Source organism: Eutrema salsugineum, unplaced genomic scaffold, assembly GCF_000478725.1.
Source record: "Eutrema salsugineum unplaced genomic scaffold, Eutsalg1_0 scaffold_6, whole genome shotgun sequence".
In the NCBI taxonomy this organism is placed as follows: domain Eukaryota; kingdom Viridiplantae; phylum Streptophyta; class Magnoliopsida; order Brassicales; family Brassicaceae; genus Eutrema; species Eutrema salsugineum.
Window position 1 is genome coordinate 9,710,634 of NW_006256547.1, and position 17,693 is coordinate 9,728,326.

Sequence of the window (17,693 nt, forward strand, 5' to 3'; positions counted from 1 at the left end):
TTTGGGTATATATATTTTTTTATTATTGGAAGTATAGTTTTGTTCATTTGGTTCGCTTCAGAAGTTCAGTTTAAGCCAAAAAACAAAAATGTTTTCTAAGTAAATTGAAAACAATTATGAAACTTTTTTTGAAAAAAAGAGATTGCACTCTATAACAAAGAAAGATGTCATAATTGGCAAAGTAACAAAAAAATATTTTACTGTTGATATTTTCAAATTTTAATCATGTTTATAAAGTATGTTATATTATAGGTGAGTATGTAATGTATGTTGATATGTATATATTTTATATCTGTATACTTATTTGTGTAATGATTTGCTGATATGTCGTGTTCACAGCGAGTTTCACATTGTTTCGCTTATATGTCATCGCCATAATGAGTTTCGACTGCAAAAATATATTTTTACCTCATTTTGCTATTACATGTCATTTTTTGATTGGTTCTTATGTGATAATGTGTTTAAATAACTTAAAACAAACCGCTATAAATTATTATGGTTTAATACTTAATTTTGCTGTCAAAATCAAACCGTTTTAAAAATTTTATAAAACCGAAATTGAAAAAAAATCTAACAAAAAGTGTAAAAAGAAATCTATATATCTAACTAATCTATATGCTTATTTGTGTAGTGATTTTCTGATGTGTCGTGCTCACAGCGAGTTTCACATTGTTTCGCTTACATGTCATCGCCTGAATGAGTTTCGGCTGCAAAAAGATATTTTTACCTCATTTTGCTATTACATGTCATTTTTTTATTGTTTCTTATGTGATGATGTGTTAAAAATAACTTAAACTAAATTGCTATGAATTATCATGGTTTAATGCTTAATTTCGCTGTCAAATCAAACCGTTTTAAAAATTTTATAAAAACGAAATTTAAAAAAAATCTAACAAAAAAGTAAAAATAAAGGAATCTATATATCTAACTAACCGTTATGAAACTTAAAAACTTTTTTCTCTAGACTTTTGTGTTTATGTTTATTCTCTACATATTTTTCTCTAAACTTTTGGATTTGGTATTTATATTTGTTCTAATCAGACATTGTTTTCTAATCTTTTAGATTTGGCGTTTATGAATCATTGTCTATAGAACAAAGAAAAAAGCAAAACCAAAAAATATGTTAAGTCTATGACCAATGGACACCCATGGACAGCCCATATGGACATGGTCTTTAATGGACATGATCTTTAATGGACATGGTCTTTAATAGTCATGGTCATTATTTGTCCATAATCAAAATGGTCAGTATTGGACAGGTCAAAATGGACATGGACAGCCGCTGGAGTTAGGAGTTCTTGTGAAGGTTGACACTTGAGTTTGGTTCACTTGGTGATGAGCATGGCTAGTTTTTATGAATATACCAGTTTGCATTGCAATTTAGACTTAGTAACTAGGACCATGAGTTTAATTCTTTTGATGATTACTCTCTCTCTTTAAGAAATATGAAATCCCAAAACACCATCCCTCTCTCATGTTTTGTTCTTTTTTTCTTGAGGACAAGCAAAGAACAAGTGTGGGGGAGTTGATGTTCATAAAATGCATCATTTAGCTTGCATAATTCTGTCCAAATCATGTCTTATTTCATGCATTTTAGGTCTTTAGGCATTGTTTTAGGACTTAGGAGTTTGCATTAGGTCCAAGTGAGTCTTTGCATGGTTTGGAGTCTTAAACAGGTACTTTGGGGGCTTTTGGAGTGGAAGAGGTGAAATCAAGTGTTGAAATGGTGGAAAAAGGATCAGAAATGGTGAAAATGAAGATTTGGAATCCATCGGCAAAACTGTGTACCGCAGGAAGGAAATCGTCGGCCAAAAATGCTTACCGGGTGGATCTTCTCGGCCAAAATGTTATATGATAACATCGGATTTTGACCATTTTTATGGAACACTTTAATGTCTTTTACAGGTGTTTTTACTCCATTTTCAAAGGTTTTCAAAGGATTTCTATGTTTTCGGATTTTAAAAGACTTTTCAGATAATTTGGGATAAAGAGGCACAAATTGGAACAAAAAGACTCTTTTGGATAAATACAGACCATCAGAACTCTCATGGAGAGACAAAGACCTTCTCACCGTGTGATCACCCTCAAAATTGGAAAACTTATAGAAGAATCAACCAGCTTTCAAATGCACTTGGTTTGGAGACATTCCAACGGTAGGATCTCAAGATATTCCATTTGCCCCGGAGACACTCGAAGATGGCCAACAAGTCACGCGACCGCGGCCACCAGCCTAATTCCCGCGGTCACAAGCTTCACGACTGCGGCCAAGCCTCTATTTCCCACGGTCACGTTACTCCCAACCGCGGTCGGCCAACTCCGATTAAAAGCCCATATTTCTGAAGCCCAAAGTCATTTCTCAGGCTCAATTCTGGAAGCCTAGAGAGACCATGGAGTATTAAACACTATAAATACTTGTCATTTAGGTAATTTTTAGACACCAACCTTCATACTTTTACAGAAACCCTTTTCCTTTAGCCGTTTTATGCGATTTGTAGAGAAGATTGTTCGACTCTGAGTTCTTCAATAGTGAAGCTTTCTTTCATCTCTTTTCTCTACTGTTTTTGATTACTTTTATTAAAACCAATGATGATGTCGATCTCAGCCATGTCTGAGTAGATCCCGAGTTGGGCTTAGGGTTCCCGAAAGGGGCTCTCATAATCGATTAAGACATCTAGGTTTATAGATCTGGGATTTTAACTTTGTTCTCTGTTTATTCTCGTTCTTATTGCATGTATGCTTGATTGATCACCTAGTATCTGATCTAGATAGTTAGTGTTGCAAAATTTTTCATTAAGTATCAGACCTAGAATGAAACAGGCGATTTTTCCGTAGGAGTGGAAACCTACCTGCGGCGAGATCGTGAGTACTGACGAGTTTTGTGCAGCTCTTGCGTTCTCTCCCTTCCAGGGCCAGAGTGGAAACCTACTGGTCAGGGTTGCGAAAAACAGTTGGTTATGACCACGACAATGACGTAGTCATACCGCCGTACTCTAGCTTTAGAACCCTATAATTCGATTTCCGTCAATCCCAATCTATAATCCCTAGTATTAAAACCGATTATGATCCCTGTAGAGTTCCCCAAAGCTCAGCGTTTTTAGCCATAGTTTACAAACCAATCGATTTTTACTTGCTTATTTAGATCTGCATTCATTTGCTTTAGTTCGATATTTCGCTTGCTTCGTTTGCTTTCCATTCGATTTTTCTACTTGTTCTTTAGGATAGATTTATTTTCTTTCTTTAGTTTTAGTAAACTCTGTGACAAATAACCAACCCCTAAAACCAATATAGTCTAGACATAAAGTTAGAAACTGTAAAAGAATACCAGGCACACAAATCTATGTGGATTCGATCCCTAATTACTACAATTGATTAGCTGCGCACTTGCGGCTTTAATTTTGTTTTTATTAAGGGTAAAACTTGTTCCCTCACGTAGTAGACACACATCAAGTTTTTGGCACCGTTGCCGGGGATTTGTTTCGCTGCCTTTGTTATTTTTCTTGTTCTAATTTCTGTTCTAGACACCTGATCTCTAGTTCTTTCTTAAAGTTTTCTGAATTATCTTTCCCTTCTTTTGTTTTTCTCTGAATTGCATGAATACCAGGCGCAGACCTGTAGAAAACATTCTAATTCTAGACGAGATAGACAGACACGAAAAAGAACTTCGAAGACTTAGACAAACGCAAGGAATGGCCAACGACGACCAGCCTGGATATCCTGTTAACTGAGCTTTAAACATGGACCAAGACGGGTCTGAACATGGAGAAAATGAAGAGAACGATCACAGAGAAGGTGATCATGCTCGACAAGATGGCGAAGAGGATGAAGTTCCTCCAAGAAACCATCAAAACCGTGAGAGAGAAGAACTTGAAGACCTTGATGCACCTATCAATGCAGCCGATGGTGACCACCAGGGGATGAAGCCGAATGGACGCGTTAACCGCCCTGTTCATCAAGCAAATCAACACCGAAGACAAGCTAGGGACCATCGCATAGCTGATTTCGATGCACCTACTCAGAATTTTCAGAACCGATCCGCAATTCAAGTACCATTTCCGAACCGGAATGAGTTTGACGTCAAGCCTCAAATCATCTCATTGGTGAAACAAAACCAACTCCATGGAGTTCCTTCTGAACATCCAATGGATCATATCGAGCTCTTTGAAGAAATCTGCAGCATGATGAGAACAAACCAAGTTCCAGCAGACTATTTAAAATGTAATTTGTTCCCTTTTTCATTAGCAGACAAAGCTCACTGTTGGTTGAAATCTTTGCCTGCAGGATTGATTACTAATTGGGAAGAATGTAAAACTGCTTTCCTAAACCACTTCTATACTAAGTCAAGGTCGAACTTGTTGAGAACCAAGATCTCAAGTTTTCAGCAAGGACCGACTGAACCTTTCTATGAAGCCTGGGAACATTTTAAGGAGTATGAACGTGATTGCCCTCACCATGGATTTCCCGGATCAAGCCTGCTGAGCACATTTTACCGAGGTTTGCAACCAAAATACAAACTTTCGCTTGATACAGCTAGCAATGGAGATTTTGGACAAAAGACGATAGCACAAGGAAGAGCCCTCATCGAGAATTTGGCTCAAGCCAATAGCAATGATTGTCCTGAATACGATCGCTCGACAAAGAAAACCGGAGCAGACAACAAGGAGATAACCGAGATGAAGAACATGATGAGCCAGCTTTTGAAAAGCAACAATCGCCCAATCCATGCTTGTGAGACCAACAATGGCGCAGAAGACGAAGGACCTAGTGATATCGATCACATTAATCCAGCCTTTCAAGAAGAAGAAGAAGTGAACTATGTAGGAGCACAAGCACCATATCCAAATCGCTTCAACAATGGCTTCAACAACAACTTCCTGAATGCAAACTACAACAATCTCTCTTACCGCAATCCAAATGTGGAGAATCCTCAAGATCAGTACTACCCACCACAGCAAAAATCCTTCCAAAACAAGTTCCAAGGTGGAAATTTCGGAGGGACATGAGCTTATCAACCACGACAGCCATATAACTATTAAGGTACGAGTTTTAACAATCAATTTGTACAACAGCAAGGAGTCACAACGAACCAGCTAGCTTCACAAATCGGAAGACTTGAACAGTCCATCCAACAGCTTGTTATGACAAACGAGAAAGCATCTAAAGACATGAACGTGAAGGTTGACTGCATGTACAATGACTTGAACGGGAAGTTTGAAGCTTTATCTTTGCACGTCAAAAAGCTAGACGTACAAGTTGCCCAAACAGCCGACTCTATGAAGAGGCAAAGTGGAGGTCTTCCCAGAAGAGTAAAGGATAACCCCAAGAGATATTGCAATGCCATAACCACGCTGCCCGAAGAAGAAGCCAGAGCCGATGGAAAAGATGAAGAAACCCCAATCTTTGTACCACTTTACAAGGATGTCGATGCCAAGCGGCCACCATTCAAGGTACCTCAACGTTCACCGTTTCAAAGGCTTACAAAAGCTGACGATCCGGGACGTTTTGTTTTCCAATGTTTCATTTCAGGAATCAAGTTCATAGACTGTCTATGCGATTCCGGAGCCAATGTCAACATCATGTCAAAGACATTTGCCGAAAAATTGGGCATACAAACCTTAAGGACATCGATGGTCAAGGTTATCTTTGGAGTTTCATCTGAAAAAGATATTGAAGGGGCAATTCATGATCTACAAGTTCTAGTTGGGGACAAGATTGTTCCAGCAGATTTCCAAGTCCTGGAAATGGATCAAGACAAGGATAGACCACTCATATTCGGGAGACCATTTCTAGCTACTGTAGGAGCAGTAATCGATCACGCGAACCGGCATGCTGTCTTCCTCAATATAGATCGCCGAAGGTTTTATCCGACTGTCCTGGATGATTTTCCAAGCAAAGGAAACCAGACAAAAGAGAAAGAGAAGGAGAAGCCGAGAGCTTTTGCAAAGATCAAGATCATCATTCCACCAGATGCGACAGAGACTAGTGAGGACCAAATCCAGGAGCTGATCGAAAACACAAAAAGAGTTTTAAACAACGTTAAAGTCCGAAAGAAGAGTAAAGGAAAGAAGACGGCCCCTCAAGGAGAAGAAGTTAAACCTCCAGTGACCGGAAATGATAAAGGCACATCAAGTGGAGTGCCATTTAAATCAGCCTGATTTTTCATGCCTACGTCAAGCTAAATGACTTAAAACAAAAGCGCTTAATGGGAGGCAACCCATTTAGGTACTCTTTCTTTTAGTTTTCTTTTCCTTTTTACAATTTATGTTTTCTTTTTCTTTTAAGTTTCAGGTATTCTTATAAAACAAAAACACAAAAAATCAGAAAATTAGAAAAACCGAGAAAAAAGGAGAGGTTTTTAGCTGCTCGGCCTGGCAGAAACCTGAAAGTTGGACGAAGGCTGCAGGAAAAAGGGCCGCGGTCGCGACCAACCAACCCACGACCAAAGCATCATCGACCGCGGCACCGTGAATGTGACCGCGGCCGAGCTTATGATCACCGCGGTCGCGCGTGTCCTGACCTTGGCCGTTGGTCGTGGAGACGGGAACTCGAACTTTCGCCACTTTTCAAAAGTTCCCATTGTTACCCGGTGTTTCCCGGCGATTCCTGGTATTTCCCGGTGATTCCCGGCGATTTTCGGTGATTCCCGGTGTTTCCCGGAACATTCCCGGTGATTTCCGGTGTTTTCCGGAATATTCCTGGTGATTTCCTGTGATTCCCGGAACATTCCCGGAAAAGCCTGTTAAGATTTTTCGTAAGTTTTAAACCCCTGTTGCGTATAAGACAAGAAATCAAGGAAAAATGGAACAAACCAGATCCCGAAGAAGCCGTCGCGCTGGTGACATCTTTGAGGACATCCTCGATGATAGTACTCTTGGAGAGTACATGCTCAACCAAGCCAGACCGAGAATAAGAAACTACGTCATGAGGCTGCTCCAGCACTCAAGAGAAACACGAGCAATTCCCGAGCCACCACAGATCTGATACATTGGGAAAGAGACCAACCCGAGAGTGGACTATGCAAGACGTTTCAAGAAGCTGAACATCAAACTGACGCCAAGCATTGATTACCATACACTCGAGATGCTTGGGATTAGAGAAGATGTGATCCGGTACATCGATGCACTTAATCTGAGACCCTACATGGAGCTGAACCTTCCAAATTATCCCGAGCTAGTCCGCGAGTTCTTAGCAACTGTCACCCTCCACCACACGAAGAGGAGGAACCCCAGAGCATCTAACAGCGCCTTGTCGTTCTCTATTCGCAGACAGACTTACTCGCTCACCATTTCTTCACTTTGTGAAGCTCTTAACCTTCCATACACTGATGGCATTCACCTTGAAGAAGAACCCGATTTTGACTTATGGAAAGAGATGGGTCATGGCGTCTATGATAGCGGGAGATCCAAGTCAGCCATTTTTACTCATCCTGCAGTGAGAGTTGTGCACAAACTCTTAGCACACACGATTTTTTCTAGAGCCAACATGGGATGTGTTTTGAAGACCGAGCTCATTACACTTCAGATGCCATTTATGGACGACCCATGACTTGCCTGCTTTGCCTGAATCATTGCACATAACATGGTGAAGGTGAAGCATGATTTACATGGTTGCGAGGACGCTACTCCAGCTTATGGGAGCGCTATTACAGCGATACAACAGGTTGTAGGATTCGATTTCTCATCTGATGATCCACTTCCCGACGTCTGGTATGACCTACTCTATCTCTCTCGCGATCACACTATCTCTCATGCCGCTTTCGATCCAGACAAGTTCGGTTACAAATATTTCACTGGCACCGAGGAGCACTGAGTCTTCTTACCTTCAGCATCAGTCCCGAGATTGTGTAATGGAGAACGTCCGCAATGAACTCCGGAGCCTGATGAGTTTTTACCATCTGTGCCTCGTCTACCACTCACCATCCGCCAATACATAGTGGCAGAGACAAAGCGCGATGCAGCTGCAGCCCGTGCTCACTTTCAGCCATATGTTTCGACCGGCCACACTTCATCATCGACATTGTCACTCACACATTCTGCTCTGGAGCACAGAATTGAGAGACAAGGACGACGCTTTGAGCGCGTTGTCACCTTCCTACAGGAGCAGCGCCAGTTCGAAGTAGACACATCGGAGGATGAGTGATTGATCAGCACTTCACTGTCATTTGACAGCCATCACGGTTCTATCATCATTTTCTTTTCTTCTATCTTATTTTATTCTCGCTTTTATTCACCATCTTCTCACCAACTTTTTCACACTGGGGACAATGTGATTTAAATCTGGGGGAGGATGTCTATCCATACTAATCATTTTCTTGATTTTGCTTTTAAAATTTCAAGTACTTTTTAAATTTTTATGTAACCTATTCGACCTTAAGAATTTTCAGGAATGTTTGACACAAAACTATGATGATTTAGACCTGCAAGCTTCTACACTACGCATGATAGCTCATTTGTGGTTAGCACTAGACTAGGCGGTAGCTAGAGTACTTGCACTACGAACTCCCACCAGAGAACTTCTATTCATAGAGATTCTTTCTGACAGGATATACTAGCTCATTTTATTTGACCTTAATATTGATATCTAATTTTCACATCATTGATTTTAGGCAGGCATCGAGATATACATCTAGGACATCTTTTACCCTCATTTTTACTACTCTTTGTCATCCTAGATGGCCAGTTCATCTTTATCTAGTACCATACCCTAAATCCAAAACCCTTGTTTTCAAACCTCATGCATTCTCTCTTTAGTTTATATCAGCAGATATGTGCAAAAACGTCGGAGAGAAGAGGAGCGACGCACTTTTCAGTCACTCACAAGGAAGACTGAATGGAATTGGGAAGGAAGAGTATCAAAAACCTTATTAAGTTTTACAAAACTGATTTTAATTGGTAATTCCGTGCTCTCTATGGCTATATATCTAAAGGTGTTCTCTCTTTCTTTCAAAAAAAAAAAAAGAGAGAGAAAAGAATAAAAGAAAGGGAAACAAAAAGCCTAATGAGTCCTAGATTGTCAAAAATTTTGGAGCAAGAAGCAACCACTATTCGTTTGAAGAGCTATGGTTTGAAAGATTTACAAAAATCTAAGTCTGGGGGAGTAAAGAGAGAACGTGAGGAAGAAGACCAGGAATCTATGGCAAGAAGAAAGTGACTGAAAACTGTGGATACCAACAGCTTCACTCTCTCTTGCGGTTTTTCATAATATCTTGCATCCTCCAGATCTTCAGGTAACCCATAAACACTTTAAGCCTTACCCCTAGAATAACTCTTTTCACACCTAGCCTAGATTGCCTTGCTTAATCTTTCTTTGATGAGAACCACCGAAATTTTTAATGAATGTTAAGAGCTAGTTGACTGGAAGTTAGATCTTAGTGAAATAGATTTCCGCATGACGGATTAATGGACTAGTTATGCCCGTATTGCTAGTGAGAATTTTCTAGGCTATTCCCGATTGATGCATAATGATTGATATTGGTCTAGAAGCTTGGTCTCTGAGATTTTTTTTAGTTCCTGCGTTTTCAAACCTCTCACCGAGAATTGGCCTTTGTTTTGTTTGAGGACAAACAAAAGACTAAGTCTGGGGGAGTTGATAACACCGGATTTTGACCATTTTTATGGATCACTTTAATGTCTTTTACATGTGTTTTTACTCCATTTTCAAAGGTTCTCAAAGGATTTCTATGTTTTCGGATTTTAAATGACTTTTCAGGTAATTTGGGATAAAGAGGAACGAATTGGAACAAAAAGACTCTTTTGGATAAATGTAGACCGTCAGAACTCTCATGGAGAGACGAAGACCTTCTCACCATCTGATCACCCTCAAAATTGGACAACTTATGAAGAATCAACCAGCTTTCAAATGCACTTGGTTTGGTTCCAATAGTTGGATCTCAAGATATTCCATTTGCCCCGAAGACACTCGAAGACGGCCAACAAGTCACCTGACCGCGGCCACCAGCCTATTTCCCGCGGTCACAAGATTCACGACCGCGACCAAGCCTCTATTTCCCGCGGTCACGTTACTCCCGACCGCGGCCGGCCAACTCCGATTAAAAGCCCGTATTTCTAAAGCCCAAAATCATTTCTCAGCCTCAATTCCGGAACCCTAGAGACCATGGAGTATTGAAGACTATAAATACTTGTCATTTAGGTCATTTTTAGACACCAACCTTCATACTTTTACAGAAACCCTTTTCCTTTAGCCGTTTTATGCGATTTTTAGAGAAGATTGTTCGACTCTGAGTTCTTCAATAGTGAAGCTTTCTTTCATCTCTTTTCTCTACTGTTTTTGATTACTTTTATTAAAACCAATGATGATGTCGACCTCAGCCATGTCTGAGTAGATCTTGAGTTGGGCTTAGGGTTCCCGAAAGGGGCTCTCATAATTGATTAAGACATCTAGGTTTATAGATCTGGGATTTTAACTTTGTTCTCTGTTTATTCTCGTTCTTATTGCATGTATGCTTGATTGATCACCTAGTATCTGATCTAGATAGTTAGTGTTGCGAAAGTTTTCATTAAGTATCAGACCTAGAATGAAACAGGCGATTTTTCCGTAGGAGTGGAAACCTACCTGCGGCGAGATCGTGAGTACTGACGAGTCTTGTGCAGCTCTTGCGTTCTCTCCCTTCCAGGGCCAGAGTGGAAACCTACTGGTCAGGGTTGCGAGAAACAGTTGGTTATGATCACGACAGTGACGCAGTCATAACGCCGTACTCTAGCTCTAGAACCCTATATTTCGATTTCCGTCAATCCCAATCTATAATCCCTAGTATTAAAACTGATTATGATCCCTGTAGAGTTCCCAAAAGCTCAGCGTTTTTAGCCATAGTTTACAAACCAATCGATTTTTACTTGCTTATTTAGATCTACATTTCATTTGCTTTAGTTTGATATTTTGCTTGCTTCATTTGCTTTCCATTCGATTTTTCTACTTGTTCTTTAGGATAGATTTATTTGCTTTCTTTAGTTTTAGTTTAATCTGTGACAAACAACCAACCCCTAAAATCAATCTAGTCTAGACATAAAGTTAGAAACCGTAGAAGAATACCAAGCACACAAATCTCTGTGGATTCGATCCCTAAATATTGCAATTGATTAGCTGTGCACTTGCGGCTTTCATTTTTTTTATTAAGGGTAAAACTTGTTCCTTCACGCAGTTGACACACATCACTGTACAGGATCAGGAGATTATCGGCTAAAACTTTATGCCAAGAGAGTTGATTTTTATCGGCTAAAAAGGTTTACCGTGGCAACAGTTTATCAGCCAAAACCATTGCATCAATACGTGAGCCCAAAACTAAAATCTGTTGTGCTGATACGTCTGAAAGATCACGTGTCCGAGGAACCTTCCCATCCGATTTAGCTTCCGCAATCTTTGGAAACATTGCAGAGCATTGAGTCATGGTTCCAGAAAAATTGGAATTAGTGGATTCGGATCAGTGAGTTGAAAGTTATGGCTAACAGAAGACGTACCATTCTCGCTCACATTCCAAACCGATCCGATGTGCTTCAAAGATTACGCCGGACGATGCCATTCTAGACTGATTCAGAATCCGGGGCCTTCATCAAGATTCAAGTGCTTCGAGTTTTCTTTCCAGAACGCTTGAGATCACCCGATTTGGAGCTCTGAGCTGGGAGATAATGCAATCGGAGAGAACACGGTGTAGAAGTCTTTTCCGGATCATTTCGGTGCACTGCAAAGATCAGCCGTCCGGGAGACCTTCCATTCCCCGGATGCAATTGGGTTTTTCAAAAAAGTTTGAGATGGTTTAGTTTTATTTCCTATGGATCTTGTTTCAAGTCATTTGGGGTTGTGAGCTAAAATTTACTAGGAACAGAAGACAAGCGGGTCAAGACAGGTTTTCAAGAGATGCGCTTGATGCTAAGTATTTGGTTAGGCCTCTGTGTGATACCCTCGACATGTTTTGATACCGAGACCTATTTGTGAAGCTTTTGGTCCAAACCTCGAGCTGACACCCCGGTGTGACTGATGCCGAGGCATGCTTGTTGAGGAAACTAGTCTGAAAACGACTAAGTATTAAGCTGAGCATCTATGGGGATTGATCTGAAATTTTTAAAGTATGGGATCAGACCTCGGCATGAACCCCTCGCCTTCACACCCTCGGGTTCCTCCTTAACATGACCCCCTCGACATAAGCCCCTCGGTATGAACACACTGAGGTCATTGCCAAGTGAATGAAATGCCCAAACCTCGGTTCAGCCCCACGGCTTGTTTTATGCCGAGGTTATATATCCAAATGAAATGCTCCAGACCTCGACCTGATCCCCTGGTATGACTGATTCCGAGGTCCTCTGTCATGAACCCAGATCAAGAACAAGTCTTCTCCAACGGTCATATTCAAAGATGGATCAAAGACAAGGTTTCATGCATGTTCTTGGGTGTTCTTCATTTTTAACCCATATTACATGAGCCCCTCGACATAAATCCCTCGGTCTAGGATCTTTCACATACTGAGGTGCTCACCCAACAGCCCAAGAAGACCGGGTCAGTATCCGGTTTGTTCTGGGTATACCCGATTCGCTTACCTTAACTAGAAATAGTTTTAGGGACTAAAAACCCTACTTATCCTTTATCTATTTTGAGAACTTGCCTCTTTTGTGTAAAACTTGGTTCCTTTATAAGAGATATCTCGTTTTCCATCTTAAAAGTCTTGTTCTTATCATTTCTTTCCATCAAATCAAGCTTCTAATCATGATTAACATCACCTCTTGCAAAGGAAATGGTGTGTTCATCATGATTAGTGAGTAGTCTTCTCATAAAGTCTTAGATAGGTAGATTAGGGTGCAAAGATGTTAGATTAGGGTGTTTAGGAGTTAGATCATGCATCTTCCATTCTCTAATTAGCTGTTCTTAAGGTTAGATCCCTGATAATCACTTGGGTCTAGATCATAAGCATTTTATGTACCAAAAGTGTTTGAAGAAATGCTTGAACCACGCTAATTAAAGGTTTATGTTTTGTTCATCATGAGAATGATTGTTTAAAGTATAAATGACATTTTAGAACTGATTCTTAATGCTCATTGAGTCATATTTCACAAATGAGAACTTGGTTTGAAAGTGGATTAGTGTAGAGGTTAATACCTTCATGAAAAGATTAATTTAATGTTGACTTCTAAGTTGAATGGTTTTGTGTGATTGTTGTTCATTAGCTCCCTGATTTGGTATTGATGGACCCTAATCCAATATCCTGTCTAAGGTCTTTGCCTCATCATATTACATTCATCATCAGCTTGTCTTTGTTTGCTTTGTTTATCTATTTAGACTTGTCTTAATCTAGTTTAGTTTTCTTGTTTACTTGTTTGAAACCAAAAACTGTCTACTTTGCTTGAATTAAGTGGAAACTTGCTAAAACTAGTGCCTAATCTCACCCATTATGGATTGATACCTTCTATGCTGCAATTATAGAGGGATTAATAACCCATTAAGAGTCTTAAAAACTCTTACTTATCACTCATCAGGGATATGGAAAAAGTATGAAATATTTTGTTACTTTCATGTAAAGAGTATGCATTTTCTTCCTCCTAACATATAACTACAGCACAAATTAGTTCCACCAACGAATTGGAACATTGGCAAAATTATCCTGGGATTCAACACTGTTAAATATCAACTTCAACAATGTAAATAAATATAGAATGGAATCAATAAATCATGTTTTATTAGCAAATTTGGCGAGTACAAGATTTAGATCGTCGAAAAAAGAGTACAAAACTAGAAAAGGTCTGAACTCGTTTCCCTTGGTTTTCTGGTCAAAATTGTGGATCCTCTTGAATGAAGAGAAATCACTTATTTATACTACTAATGTCTGCCTAGATTTTTGGGAACTTACTAATTTTTTCGACTCAAGATTGGAAAACTTTCTCTTTTCTTCAGAACCGATTTAATTTGTTGAGCTTTTCTTTGTTTTTTGGGATTTTCCACCAACTTAGTTGAACTGGGCTTAACGGGCTGAAATAGATTAAGGTTTTGTTAAAAATATACTAAATCGAGGTGGGTTCACAAAATTGAACCGGAAAAACCAAAAACACCAAATTAAGTCGGTCCGAACTCGGTTTGAGACGAATCTTTTTTATGGAGTGCATAGCTCACTTCCAACAAACACGACTTGATCTAATTCAAAAATGGTAGAAAATTATAATTGGCGGATTTTTAAATTGGGACATTTTCTGAATTTAGGGTTTCTATAACTTTGTCCTTCAGGTAGGATGATGATTTTTCCTTCATCTCTTAAACGTTTTTGACTATTTGGTTATATTGCTATGGACACCAGCTCCAACACTATCATTAAAAAATGGAGTATATGTGCATCGCCGACCAAAAAAAAAAAAAACATGTGTACACCACATAGGTTCGTGTCAAGCATTACAGTCATAATGATTGCAATTTTGGAAGGACAATGATTGCAATTTTGGAAGGACTATATCCATTTCCAACAACTAGACGTGTACATTATGATGTAAACTTTCATAAGAATGAATTAAAAAAAAAAATAGAAGTGATCTATAAGTTATAACGCGTTTTTCTTAAGACCAAAGGTTTTCTTTAATATAAATTCTTTAGACCAAAGTTGTTACAATAACATTTCTTCTTGCTTTGAATGAATCAAATAAAAGAAAAGAAAAAAAAAAAGACAAAGAAAATCAACATAAGCCCCATGAAAAATATACGCTTCTAAACAAAACCTATAAAGGGTTAAAAAAAAAGCAGAATCTACTCTAGAATTTTGTTGGTTTTTTTACGACCGAAAAATATAATTACATTTGTTTTTTGTTTTTAATTTCGAAATGGACAGAAGAGAAACTCAGTACCGTTCCCCTCCGGCCTCGTTACGCATCGGTGAATTTAATCCGTTTTTCAAAGTTAACCGGTGGTTTCGTGCCGTATGGGCCTGCGACCGGAACTTATGATGTTGATCACTCTTATGACCGTTACGAGGGTTGTCGCAATTTTGAACACTTCTCTCTTTAACATCAAGGGTTGCCTTGGTAGGCGAGGGAGCGACCGTGTAAGTGAATGTCCCAATGGGAATATCATCGCTGTAATCTTTAATCTCTTGTAGAACTGAGACAACGTTGCTGATGCATGGCCTGTTCTTTGGTCTGTAGCTTAAACATTGGTAAGCCAAGGCCGCTGCTTTTCGTGCTCCCGTCTCTGAGTACTGATCTTCTAGCCTTGGGTCCATTATTCTCCCGAGTTTTCGTGGGTCGTTAAGCATTGGACGAGCCCAATCTACTAGGTTTTGTTCCCTTGATGATCTCTTTTTGTCTACCGATCTCCGACCCGTCAAGAGTTCTAGCAACACAACCCCAAAGCTGTACACGTCACTCTTAGCCGTTAGATGACCTGTCATTATGTACTCTGGTGCCGCGTACCCTTGTGTTCCCATCACTCGTGTCGATACATGCGTTTCATCACCTTCTGGTCCGTCTTTGGCTAGCCCGAAGTCTGAGAGCTTTGCGGTATAATTCTGGAACAAATTATTCAAATCAAAATAATCAGGTTTTGAAACAGCGGATGATAGTGACTAATCCACTTGAGGTCAAACACTTTGCGTTCACCATTCAATTTTTTTGATCAACTATCTACAAAAATCTTTGTGTTCCTTTTGGCCACTATAGACGTCTTAAATATCATTTTTCCACATTCTTCGAGTTTAGTATGGATTTTGGTCTAAGTTTTGGTCCAGGTCTGAGTTCCGGTCGAGAATCTACCTTGTGTTGATCGAAAAATACAGATATGCCCCAATGGAAACATATTTGATGAAGAATAAAACGGTCTAGTTTGCTATCAGCACTCAAACCCTTTAACATCAATAAAGAAAAGAATCATGAGATAACTTAGTTGCTTACAGAATCTAACAAGATATTGGAGGCCTTGAAATCGCGATAGATGACGGGTTTCTCTGCTTCATGGAGAAACTGCAAACCCTTTGCAGCTCCGTGAGCGATCTTCATCCTCGTTAACCATGGCAGCGATATGGAACACCCTGAAAATTAACCATTTTCATCATTTCCGGTTATAATAATGAATCCAACCATTTGATGGCTAATAATAAGTCAAACTCACTTCTGAATAGTTGAGACTCTAAACTACCACGAGGCATGAACTCATAGACAAGAAGTCTATGTTCTTCCTCGCAGCAATACCCGATCAGCTTCACGAGATTCGGATGCTTTAACTTCCCTAGAAATATAACCTCCGTCTGAAAAAATTGACCCCCCAAAACAATTAGACACGTTTAGACTTAATATTTTGACAAGGAACACATGATTAGGGAAATGAATGTACGAACCAGCCACTCACGGTGACCTTGAAAACCATCAAGATCAAGAAGTTTCACGGCGACTGGCTGAGCCTTAAGACCAAGACGAAGTTTGTCGTCGATGAACCCTTTGTGAACCGGACCGAACCCTCCTTCGCCAAGGAAGTTGCTGGAAGAGAAGCTTTGTGTTATGACTTTGAGCTCACCTTGTGTGAACACGTGGAGATCGGAGCCGGCGAGAGAGATTGAGAGATCTTCAGACAAGGTCGTTGAACTTGGATCACTTATGTCTAGAACTGACAATCCAAGGAATGATTTCTGTTTCGTTATTACACCACCATCATTTTTCTTTGCTTTTTTTGATGAACATATGTTGTCTGGATCCTGGAAACACGCAACCATTATTGATTTCCAAGATAATTTCTTCTTCACCGCCATTGTTTTTGTTTTTGTTTTTTTTTTTCTAATGGTTTTGGTTTGTAATGAGAGAAAAGAACTTTTAAAGTAGATGAGGAAGAGACCAAGACTTTATATTATTTCCAAATTTATATAAAATCTAACTACTCGGTTTCTTTTGTCAAGAACAAAACAAGTGTTTAATATGGAAATAATAGTTTTATAAGAGCAACAAGGCGACGACTTGGTGCGGTGGGTTTATACTTCTTTTTAAAGCTTTAACAGCGCCTGACACTGTCATTTAATTCATATGTAGACGAGTTAGTTCATCATAGTCGTGGGTGGGTGGCCGAAAGGGTGGATGAAATTACAGTTTTACCCATTTTCCTTATCGATTTCTAGATACAATTGGATGATACCTTTTTAGCTGTCACACAGAAAGAGAGATAATACCTTTTCATGCAATGATAGTTTTAGTTGAAATTTTATGGTCAATCCAATACTTTATTAATAATGTATCTACGGGGTTATGTAATTTAAAAGTGATATTGAGAATTGTATCCTCACAACTTTTATCGGGGTTAATTGGATAAAAGCTTATTTGTTAAAACATGAATCGTTCTGGTGTGAGAAAACACGTTTATGGGATTTTGGATGTGGAAACACGAGTATGTTGGAAAACGTGAACCCAACTTGGTCACATAACCCAATATATTGTTTCAGTTAAGGTATCTCTATACATACTCTTCTCATATATTTGTGGATATAAAGATCAGCTATTCATTCATAATTAAGTGTCATCAAGATTCAGTCTCTTTTCTTCCAACTTCTCAATCACTCAGCCTTTCTTTGGTCTCTGAGACCTATTTGTTAGTGTTATGCTGACTGATTTTAGAAAAAATGTTATAGCCATAGGAACATGAAAAATTACAGATGCATTGAATCATCTAGTTGGAAGAAGAATGAAGATGCAATTGTTATACCAGTTGGAAGTAGTACATAAAGTGGTACAAGG

At 39.3% G+C, this 17,693-nt stretch overlaps 1 protein-coding gene and 1 pseudogene across 1 annotated transcript; both read right to left on the reverse strand.

Annotated features, from left to right (window-relative positions):
* Positions 1-4,355: 4,355 nt before the first annotated feature.
* Positions 4,356-4,456, reverse strand: LOC112083722 (annotated as a pseudogene).
* Positions 4,457-14,682: 10,226 nt separating this feature from the next.
* On the reverse strand, positions 14,683-16,720 carry LOC18012455 (serine/threonine-protein kinase RIPK). The gene is made up of 4 exons (XM_006395901.2): positions 16,313-16,720; positions 16,087-16,222; positions 15,870-16,006; positions 14,683-15,487 (listed from the first exon to the last, which is right to left on the reverse strand). The coding sequence occupies exons 1-4, from the start codon at positions 16,718-16,720 to the stop codon at positions 14,822-14,824; spliced, it is 1,347 nt and encodes a 448-aa protein (XP_006395963.1). The 3' UTR covers positions 14,683-14,821.
* Positions 16,721-17,693: the final 973 nt, after the last annotated feature.

Bases quoted from the DNA above. Each gene is read 5' to 3' on its own strand.
- LOC18012455 (XM_006395901.2), bottom strand. From the start codon at position 16,720: ATGGCGGTGAAGAAGAAATTATCTTGGAAATCAATAATGGTTGCGTGT. The intron at 16,007-16,086 runs GTGAGTTTGACT...GTTAATTTTCAG, and splicing joins AGAGTCTCAACTATTCAGAA to GGTGTTCCATATCGCTGCCA. The intron at 15,488-15,869 runs GTAAGCAACTAA...AATTTGTTCCAG, and splicing joins CCAATATCTTGTTAGATTCT to AATTATACCGCAAAGCTCTC.